At 42.3% G+C, this 11,341-nt stretch overlaps 1 protein-coding gene across 2 annotated transcripts in view; it reads left to right on the top strand.

The window, feature by feature from the left end:
• FAT3 (FAT atypical cadherin 3) overlaps positions 1 to 11,341 on the top strand; it is a 670,902-nt gene that overhangs the window by 518,132 nt on the left and 141,429 nt on the right. Inside the window, exons 5-7 of one of the 2 annotated variants that reach the window (XM_037727841.1) lie at positions 7,553 to 7,867; positions 10,568 to 10,778; positions 11,198 to 11,266. In XM_037727841.1, the coding sequence (XP_037583769.1) occupies positions 7,553 to 7,867; positions 10,568 to 10,778; positions 11,198 to 11,266 (595 nt within the window). The remainder of the gene's footprint in view (positions 1 to 7,552; positions 7,868 to 10,567; positions 10,779 to 11,197; positions 11,267 to 11,341) is intronic. The other variant, XM_017498438.2, reaches the window with a different exon arrangement.

Genomic DNA, 11,341 nt, shown 5'->3' with positions numbered 1-11,341 from the left:
TTTTTTTTTTTTTTTCTGAGATGGAGTCTCACTCTGTTGCCCAGGCTGGAGTGCAGTAATGCGATCTTGGCTCACTACAACTGCTGCCTCCCAAGTTCAAGTGATTCTCCTGCCGCAGCCTCCTGAGTTTCTGGGACTACAGGCATGCACCACCATGTGCCGCTAATTTTTTGTATTTTTAATAGAGACAGGGTCTCACCGTGTTGACCAAGCTGGTCTTGAACTCCTGACCTCAGGTGATCCACCTGCCTTGGCCTCCGAAAGTGCTGGGATTATAGGGGTGAGCCACTGCACCTGGCTGGAGAGTACATTTTAAGTGTTCTCACTGCAAAAGAGTTATGTGAGATAATATATATGTTAATTAGTTTGTTTTAGCTATTCCATAGTATATACATATATCAAAACATCATGTTGTGTATCATAAGTATATACAATTTTCATTTGTTAATTAAAAATTTTAAGTAGAGCTTTGTGAAAATTGAATCTATCGAACCACAAATGGGCTGCTGCACAAGGCACTGAGTTCCTCTTACCGAATATACCATGAGGCCATGTGATTGCAGGTCCCGGATATTGCACAAGATTTAGGGTATAGGGGAGTTGTGAATTTGGTTAGAATCTGTGTTTGTTGATTGGTTATTTGGTTGATCTTCCAGTTTGCCTGAAAAAAGAGCTTGTTATCTAAAAGATACTGGATAAATATTTCACTTATTCATTCAACAAATATTTACGGAATGCTTACTACATTCTAGGCGCTGTTGTAGATGCTAGGAACACCTCTGAACAAAATAGATGAAAATTCATGCTCTGTGGAGCTCATGTTCTAGTAAAAGCAGATATGCGATAACCATACAAGTGAAATACATAATGTATAAGATAATGATAAAGTGTCAAGGACAAATAAAGTAGTTTCCCCTTATCCATGGAAGATATCTTCCAAGATCCCTGAACATATCTTTCAGTGGATGCCTGAAACTGTAGATAATACTGAACCCTACATATGCTATCTTTTTCCTGTACACACATACCTATGATAAAGCTTAATTTATAAATTAGGCACAGTAAGAGATCAATGACAATAATAATATGGAAGAGTTATGACAGTATACTGTCATAAAAGTTATGTGACTGATCTCTTTCTCTCTCACACACAAAATAGCTTATTGTGATGAACCACAGGTAACTGAAGTTGTGGAAAGCTGATCTAAAGACAGTAGGGGACCTCTGTATAAAACAGGGGAGGGGGATATGTAATCTCTGAAGAAGGATTTTTCCATTATACGTACAATAGCCTGGAAATAATCATTTGTGGTGAATTAATGGATGAGGAAAATACCAGATTTTAACTCTTCAGCCTAAAAATATTGAATATATTCTTAGACACTCTTGTAATTACTGGGAACAAGGCGGTGGACAAGATCCAAGATCTCCGCTTTAGGCAGTTTATACACTTATCTTCTACTTGGGGAAAGGAGACAACAAAAATAAATACATCAGGCAATTTCAGTGGGTGAGAAGTGCACCCTCCCACCAGCTGCCATGACTTCAAAATTCTCAGTGTCTAACTGTTTTTTGGTCCTACGAAGCTCTTGTTTCTTCCAGGAACAGACCTAAAGACGTGTTTCTTGTTGTAATTGTCCTGCCTTCTGGCTCTGCCTGTCATTCACAGAGTGCTGAAAATTTTTTTTTTTTTTTTTTTGAGAAAGAGTTTTGCTCTTGTTGCCCAGGCTGGAGTGCGTGCAATGACGTGATCTCAGCTCACCATAATCTCTGCCTCCAGGGTTTAAGTGATTTTCCTGCCTCAGCCTCCAGAGTAGCTGGAATTACAGGCATGCACCACCACGCCTGGCTAATTTATATTTAGTAGATACAGGGTTTCTCCATGTTGGTTAGGCGGGTCTTGAACTGCTGATCTCAGGTGATCCGCCCGCCTTGGCCTCCCAAAGTGCTGGGATTACAGGCCTGAGCACTGTACCCCGCCCAGCTGTGGCTCCTTTTATTAAGTGGTAGCTGTTATCATCTAAATAAATGAGTCTTTCAGGCTTTTAATTAATTGCCAGCACCGATTAATGATTGGCAATAAGAGCAGAAAATATAGATGAGGCTGACTGTCTGTTCTCTTGTCAGGTTGTAGCAGAGCAAGAGTAGACACATGGATCACTTCTAAACAATGACCCATTTCTTGCATCTTTAATGAGAAATTATGCAGAAGAGGAGATGATGGGGATTTATCTCGGCTAGTTTTGCTTCCATCTCCAGTGCAGCTACTCCTTTCATATGGGATAATTCCAAGGGGGGGTTGAGACATAAAATATTAGAAAATCTGAAGTCTGAGAATCTGATGGAGTCATTGATGATGCCATTGATTATTCCATTAATCATTCATTATTAATATTCCAGGCACAAATGTGGCAGGGAAGATGAATGGGTCCAGAGAAATCATAATGAAGATTAAGACTGTGAGGTTAGTAGTGTAGTTCAGTTCAGGAAACATTTATTGAGAGGACACTAGGCTTCAGGAAAGATGAAGATAAGGTGCCTGCGTTTGAGCAGCTCACAGTGCACTGAAGGAGCTAGACGTAGTAATAAATCATTTCAGGAGAATGTGGATGAATGTCCACAAAAGTGAGCACAGTCGGGGGAGTGGCTAAAAATCATTCTGCGTAATCTTCAGATTGCTAGTGTTCTCAGTTACATAAAGTGGACATTAACCTCAGAGTGCATGATTAAAACTGTGTGTATCTCTAGCTGGTCCCTATGAATAGAATCATAGCACTGGAAGCACTTGGGAGATTGTATGTTCATTTTTATATGGAGACCCATGGTGTCTAAATGTTCTTTTCACCTATTATAATAGGGAAGAGTTGTAGGTAAATGAATTCTTGATTTCATAGAACATTTATTTGTCACTTAGAGCTGTACCAGGTGCCAGAACATAACAATGAATAAGAGACAGTTATCTTGACCTCAAGTTGCTCAGTCTAGAAGGATTGAATGGAGACAAACAAGCGAATGGACACTTAAAATTTAGGATAATAATTAATGTCCTAGAACTATGCACACAGTGGTATGGAAACATAATAAGAGTACCTGCGTAGGTCTGCAGGAGACAGGTAATGGCTTCACAGGAATGTTTGGATTGAAGCTTCTAGAATGAGTCAGGTATATACCCCAGGAGAGGGCATTCCATGAAGATGAATGACTATGTAAAGGAATGAGCTATAAGAGCATGGCAAGCTCAGGACCTCCCAGACTCACCATGTAACTGAGCATAGAGGTGGTAAAGGGGCAGACAGTACAGGCTGATCATCAAGGCCAGCCAGAGGCAGGAAGAATCCAGGCAGATCTTTGTCCTCAAGGAGCCCCTGAAGATTGTTATGCAGGTCAGTGACATGATCAGATTTTTGAAGAAGAAATACCACTCTACAGCAAAGGCAAAGGCTGAAGGCGGCAAGGTCAGGAGGCTGCTGTGGCCATCCAAGCAAGATGCAAGCGGGACTGTAATAGGGCAGTGTGGCAGAAGAGATCGGCAAGGGGTAAGAGGTGTGTGTGAGACACCTGCTGGACTCCAAGTTCAACTGGATATAGACAGACAGAGGAGGTGGATGCCCAGGATTCTGGTATGCACCAGTGTGTGAGTAGATAGGGGTGCCATGTATTGAAACAGTGGACATAGGAAAAGGAGGAGGTTTGAGGGTACTGATTTCAGTTTGTGACTTTTGAGGTGCTAGGACCCAGAAAGTGGATTACTGGTGAATAGTTGAATATGTTGGTTTGGTGAAGAAGTAGGCTTAGGCACTAGAGATACACAATGGAGAATTATCAGCATGTAGATAGTAGATGAAACCATGGGTAAGGAGATGGAAGAGTAATTGGCCAAAACACAAGAAAGGCAGCTTAGAGCTATGTTGTAAAGGGCTTTGAAACATCTCAGAAAGTTTTGCAAGGTGAGACTGCTTTGGCTAAAGAGACTGTTCAAGTGGGACCTGCATTAGAGCCTCATTCATTAAATAAGCATGAAAGGAACATGTTCTGTGGCTTGACACAGGGGCGAGAGCAGTGAGAAAACAAGCACAGTCTGTCTTTGCCCTTATGCCATTTATCCACTTCAGTAGAGAATCATGTATTTAATTAATTTCCACACTGGTAAGTGCTACAAAAGAAAAGCATAGGGTGATGTAACAGTACAGAATGAGGGGGTGGGAAAGCCGGCACTTGGTCTGTGGGGTCAGAGAAGGCAACCTCAAGGAAGTGACATTTCAGCTAGACTTAAAGGGTGAGTAGACAAGCTCCAAAGAAAGGATAGGGACTGCTCTCCAGAGAAAAGAAGACCTGAAGGATGCCCTCATGGCCTGAGGGAGTTGGGTGCTTGAGGTGACATGGTGACAAGTGACCCCACTACACATAGCACTCCTGAAAGATTCTGCAAGTGCTGTGTAGCTATCACATTTCCCATCTGTAGGTAGACACCTCAAGGACCTGGGTTTGTAAATCCAGGTATGCTCCAAAGAAAAGCACTTAATAGCAGGACATCCTCCAGTGAGCAGCAAACTGCTGCCAAGAGGGGCTCCTTTCCCTAGCAGCCACCTGGCCCTGAAGCAGCTCCAAAACACTGTTTCAGAGCCCTTTGCCCGGCATTAATAGACAAGGTGGTGGTTTTGTGCGTGATGAAGACAGTGAGAGTTGCCTGAATTTGGACAAGCTATTCAAGCAGAAAAGAGGCAGTAGTTGAGCAGCCAAGAAATCGATGTGTTTGGTCAACACAGGTCACCTGGGAGTGTAACATTTGTGTTCACCAGCAGCAGCAGAAAGTGCCTCTTCAGAACTCGGCATGTGAAGGAATTAGCTCCAGTCAAAATCCAACCTTGGCACATATTAGTCCCCATGTGGTTCTTTTGTGAGATACAACAAACCAATTGGGAAAATAACCTTGGAAGGAAACTTGATTGATTTTTCAAAGAAAGTGAGAACGCCTATGAAAATTTATCTTAAATCTATTAAAGCTAACCTCCTAGGCAGCTTGTAAGAGAAACTAGATTGCAATTCCATTTTGCAAAAAGCCTTTAATGTGTTTTCCCACATTTTTGGCCTTTGTTTCAGTTATACCTGTCAGGTTGTTTTATTAGGTGACAAAATAGCTGACCAGTTGCTTTGATTCACTGTTGTTTTTCTCCTATTGATGCTGAGTGCATCTTAATGTTCCTTCCAGCCTCCAAATACATATGTGGAAGTAATAATCTGTTTCATTCAAGCTAATGATTTAAAGATGAAACATAGGTCCTTCCACTCTTTTTGTTAAACAGAACATTAAGAATTTCCAAAATTTAATACCTAGCTTTAGCGCTTATTAACAATGGTTTGTTTTGAGCCTCTGTCTTCTCATCTGTGAAATGGGAATAAATAAACCTGCTTCACTTACTGAAGAGGATGTTTTGGAAGTAAATGAAATAATGCATGAAAGAGTGCTTTATAAACTTTCACACCATTCACATGTTACATGTTAATATTAGTGATTGTCATCACTATGACTAATAAGAAAATTACTCACACTAGGATGCAGTCTTTTTATGTCTTCCATGAAAATTATTTATGTATGTGTTCTTCATTACTATTCTCTCAATTTTCATAGCCACACATAAGACCAGCTTCACAGCGACATGGAAAGGGATGTACATCCCCCTCCAGTTTTCCAGAGAGGAAAAGAAAATTGTTTTGTGATTGTTAAACACATTTTAATGTACTTAAAATCAAACATCAAATAGTGGAATATATATCACAGTTTTCCTTTTGTTCAATGACAGTATAAAAATCTAATCTTACATGGAGATGTGTCTTAGTCTGCTCAGGTTGCTGTAACAAAATACCATAGGCTGAATGGCTTAAAGAACAGAAATTTATTGTTCACAATTGTGGAAGCTGGGAAGTCTAAAATCAAGGCACCAGCAGATGACAGCTTGTTCCTGCTAGATGAAGCCTTCTGGCCATGTCCTCATATGGTAGAAGGGACAAGCAAGCCTTTTCAGCCTCTTTCAAAGGACCCTAATCCCATTCATGAGAGTTCAACCCTCATGATCTAATCACCACCTAAAGACCCCACCTCCTAATACTATTGCATTGGAAATTAGGTTTCAACATATGAATTTTGAGGGATTGCAAACATTCAGACTACAATATGAAGACTGGAAAGTCCAAGATCAATATTCCAGCAGGGTTCAGTTTGTGGTGAGGGCTCTCTTTCTGGCTTGCAGACAGCTACTTTCTATGTGTTCACATGGCAGACAGAGATGGGGATCTTTAGGGTTTCTTCCTCTTTTTTTTGGGGGGGGGGACAGAGTTTCGCTCTTGTTACCCAGGCTGGAGTGCAATGGCGCGATCTCGGCTCACCACAACCTCCGCCTCCTGCGTTCAGGCAATTCTCCTGCCTCAGCCTCCTGAGTAGCTGGGATTACAGGCACGTGCCACCATGCCCAGCTAATTTTTTGTATTTTTAGTAGAGACGGGGTTTCACCGTGTTAACCAGGATGGTCTCGATCTCTTGACCTCGTGATCCACCCGCCTCGGCCTCCCAAAGTGCTGGGATTACAGGCGTGAGCCACCGCGCCCAGCCCTGGTTTCTTCCTCTTTTATAGGGACATTAGTTCCGTCACATCAGGACCCTTATGATCTCATTTAACCTTAGTAACAACACATGGGTGGTTAGAGCATTAACATATGAATTTTAAGAGTGACATAGTTCAGTCTATAGAAAGATGAAAAAAGAAGATAATGAATACTAAAAGAATTTGGGTAGGATAGCATTATCCATGCATTAGAAGAACTGTCCATGGTTAATGTGTGATCACAGTTATACTGTATTTTGTGTCTGGTAGGGGGACATAGTTTAAATCTACTGAATGTATATAAGCTCGCCTATTTCATAAAGGGAATTCTATTTCTTCTCCCTCTTCACTCCATACCTCAATGGGCCCTGGCTATGGTCTGAATGTTTGTGTCCTCCAAAAATTCATAGGTTCAAACTGAATCCCTAAGATGATCGTATTAGAAGATAAGACCTTTCGGAGGTCATTAGGTCATAAGGGCTCCACCCTCATAAACTAGATTAGTGCCCTTACAAAAGGAACCTCAAAGAACTAGCTAACCCCTTCTACCATGTGAAAACACAGCTAGAAGACACTGTCTATGAGGAACAGGCCCTCACCTGACACAAACTGGTGCCTTGACCTTGGGATTCCCATCCTCCAGGACTGTGAGAAATAAATTTCTGTTTTTTAAAAGCTACCTAGACTATGATAATTTGATATAACAGCCTAAGGGTCTAAGACAGCCCTGATTCCCTACTATGCTTTAAGCAATGATTTCTGCTACTGGATTTGGAACATTCCCCCTATTTTTATGGATAAACTATGCAAATTTATACATTTGATATTAACTACAGGAATAAGAAAATTTGAGATGTTCTAGTGTACAGAATTGACCTTTGTCAGGTGGGCATGTGTAGGAATAGCAGGAATAATTTTTCTCCATTCTTACCACATCATACTCTCCTTTTTAGGTGACTGTGACAGATGGTGGTCCTTCTCCAAAACAGTCAACCATTTGGGTGGTGGTTCAGGTTCTGGATGAAAATGACAACAAGCCCCAGTTCCCGGAGAAGGTCTACCAGATCAAGCTGCCGGAACGTGACCGAAAGAAGAGAGGAGAACCGATTTACAGGGCTTTTGCATTTGATAGAGATGAGGGCCCCAACGCAGAAATCTCCTACAGTATTGTGGATGGGAATGATGACGGAAAGTTCTTTATTGACCCTAAAACTGGGATGGTTTCTTCTAGAAAGCAGTTTACAGCAGGGAGTTATGACATCCTAACGGTAAGATCTTCCAAACTCCAGCAGCACGGCGGATGGGGTGACGTGGTTATGTTCTTATTCAAGTATACTCCTTTGAGCAATAAATCTTGAGAGTAAAAAGTGAAGCCACATAGCTGTGGACGGGTTCTTTCTGGGAGGCGAGTGCAGGTGAGAACGCTTGCCTGTTTCATTGATGTTCTCAATAAGGAGACAGTTTCCTTTGGTCGTGTCCTGTTAGCGTTTCCCCCCACTCCCAGGCGACAGGCTTTTTCACCACATACTCAGCCACTCTTCCTGCAGCTCTAAATCATCCTCAAAGCACTGAGCATAGATGTAAAGTAAAGGTAGGGGAACAGCAGGGCAGTGCATCCTACCCACCACCAAACATGTCTCTCAACATGTCACTGAGACCTCCCATTGAAAACATTTGAAATTATCACCGATGTGATAGAGCATGGATGTAGCTGTGTAAATTGTGAGACACAAATCACAGTGATATTTATTCTGTTAGAACTGAAAAAAACTCAAATATAAAGCGACTGAATTTTTCATTGAATTAGAAAAGTAAAAACAAGTATGAGCACCATCTCATATAGAAACTTGAAGCTCTCATCTCTACAGTGCCAGTGTGCTCCCCCAACCCCAACCATTTAGCCAAGAAGTGCCTATTCTAGAAAGGCAGTTGGTGTCTTACAAGCAATGAGCATGGTCCAGGGTCCCAACAGTTATCAAAAGCCGGCATCATCCACCACCCTTTTCTTTGTCTTTATCCTTCTCTGCTAGGTTAGTCCTTTATTATTTGAAAGAATGGCCTGAGTCCCTTGATTTATCCTTTCTTTCCTGTGGTCTAGACATGGGTTCTTTGCTGTGCTCAGTAACATATCCAGAATAGTAGGAAGAGAAAAAAAAAAAAAGATTAGTAAAACACGAGCTCTGTTTCTAGTTAGAAGCTCTGATGTGCTATGTGCCATTGCAGCTGTGTGAGACTGCAGTTTGGGAATCTTTGAGGACTGGAGATAAATCTGAGTAGATACTATTGGTGTCCTGCCCAGATCCCCTTCTCAGACTGCTTTATCTGTCCCTCAGCTGCTGCAAGCATTGGCTGTCAATGACTCACAGCTGCCCACTTCTCCAGGGAATCACCCTTGGATGATTCTTGGTGAAAGAGAGTCTATTCCCAGCTTAGAGTCTTGCAGCCCACAGCCACTGACTGACACACCCAGATACAAACGTCCAATCCCCTTGCCTCAAGGTGGATTCAACTCTGGTGCAATGAATGGTTCAGAGCTCCCCACGGGATCCCTCCGGTTAGTCAGGACCACATCCTGGTTTAACTCCTACCCCACCCACCCTGATCTCTATTCCCTTTCTCCTGAAAGCACTTTCCCCTAAAAAATAATATGTTCTCAAATGCCTGTCTTAGCTCCTGGGGAAGCTGGTCTAAGACATGTATCTTCAAGGATTCTCATCCCACAGGAATATTCTGGGGCAAAGCAGTCATCCATGAACACATAGCATGAGGGTGCTATGCATTGTCACTGTTTTTAAAGGCTATAACAGTTTTGTGCCCATAAATGTTATTTTTTTTAATGTAATACTTGGAAGTCCTTTTAAAAATTTATTTTTGTTTTTGTTTCATTTTGGCTTTTGCTTTTTGGAGCTTTTGACGCTTCCATTTGAGTCCAGGACACCACAGGTGTTCACTCTGCTCAAGTGGGCAGGGAGACTTGCTTTCACAACCCTTATATCAGCTGATTATGACCACAGAGAAGAGCCATTAGCACTGTCCTCTCTTCCACGCTGCCTCCAGGGATTGCGCTGCCCAGAAAGTTCTCTGTGACCTTTCTGCAGGTGGCAAAGCTGAAGGGCCTCAAGGCAGTTAGCTCCAGCCTGCTCCCTTTCTCAACCCACTCTATCATGGTTCTGGTATCCTGTGCTGCTAACAATCACATAGAGCAGAAGGAAGGAGCTGCTAAACACAACCCCCACACACACATACACAACCACACACTGCAAAACACAGCCCCCACACACATACACAACCACACACTGCAAAGCACAATCCCCTCACACACATACATGACCACACACTGCAAAACACAATCCCCACACACACATACACAACCACACACTGCAAAGGACAGCCCCGCCACACACACATACACAACCACACACTGCAAAACACAACCCCCACACACATACACGACCACACACTGCAAAACACAACCCCCAAACACAAACACAACCACACACTGCAAAACAAAACCCCCCACACACATATACACACAGTTCTGCACATATCATTCACACATATGTAAGGTTTCACAGTGCACTTTCCTCCCTTTCATATGTCACTATCAGAGGCGAGGTTCAGGATTATGCTATCAGGAATCAAATTAACTATTTCTATTCACGTAACTACTATTCAGGCCCACAAATCACCACAAACTGTAAGTACAGCATTTCTCTTCCAAGGTCGCCATATCTGCTAAGTTGACTGTGGTTCAGACAGCCTCTGGCAAACATGGTGCAAGCCTTCCACATGACTGGGTTGTTCCCCTCCGTTCCCAAGCCTTTTCTCCCCAGGTCTCCACTCCCTTCTTCCCCTTGCTGACACTGTGTTGAAGATGAACTCTTGGCCCAGCAACATGAGTAACAGATCCAAACTCCACAGCAATCAGAGGTCTGAGACATCTTTCTGTTCTCTCCCTGTGTGAGTAGATAAAGGCAGTGGACAATGGGCGCCCACAGAAATCCTCCACGGCCCGCCTCCACATTGAATGGATTAAGAAACCACCCCCTTCACCTATACCATTGACCTTCGATGAGCCGTTTTATAACTTCACGGTCATGGAAAGTGATAGAGTGACTGAAATTGTAGGGGTGGTGTCTGTGCAGCCAGCCAACACCCCTCTGTGGTTTGACATAGTTGGTAAGTTCGAGTCTTACAGAGCAGTATCGTGCAATGTGATAATTGAATGAAGCAACTAGAAAAAAAAAAAAAGAAAGAAAAGAAAGGAAAAACTAACAATTAGTGCCAAGATTAAAAGATATGTAGTGCTGGAATGCAAAAGAGCCAGTAAAATGAATAATCGACCTGTGCTTTCGTTCTGACTCTGTAGCTAAGCTGAACAGAAAGTGCTCTCTGGCTGGATTTTCCATAGTACGTTATTTACTGCGATCTTAATGTCTTTCTGTGTGTCATTTAAATTCTATTGTCACATTTGGCTAATCTCATTTCTAAATGTATTGATGGTACTAGACTTGCTGTCCTTCATTTCTCTCTTTTTCTTCACCTTTTTTCTGCATTCTGTTCTTTTTTTTTTCTGCTCCCGACTGCCCTGCTTCAAGGTGGCAAGCATGCTCGAGAGATGTTCTATATTCTACAGACAGCTTGTGGGCAGAACTGTTCAACAGAAGGTACCCTTAGTGCAAACACATTTGCTAAAATACAGCTATCCAATCTGCCTTTTACGGGTTTTTTTTTTTTTTTTT

Source organism: Cebus imitator, unplaced genomic scaffold (genome assembly GCF_001604975.1).
Source record: "Cebus imitator isolate Cc_AM_T3 unplaced genomic scaffold, Cebus_imitator-1.0 Scaffold241, whole genome shotgun sequence".
Classification (NCBI taxonomy): domain Eukaryota; kingdom Metazoa; phylum Chordata; class Mammalia; order Primates; family Cebidae; genus Cebus; species Cebus imitator.
This window is presented reverse-complemented; position numbering and strand designations above follow the sequence as displayed.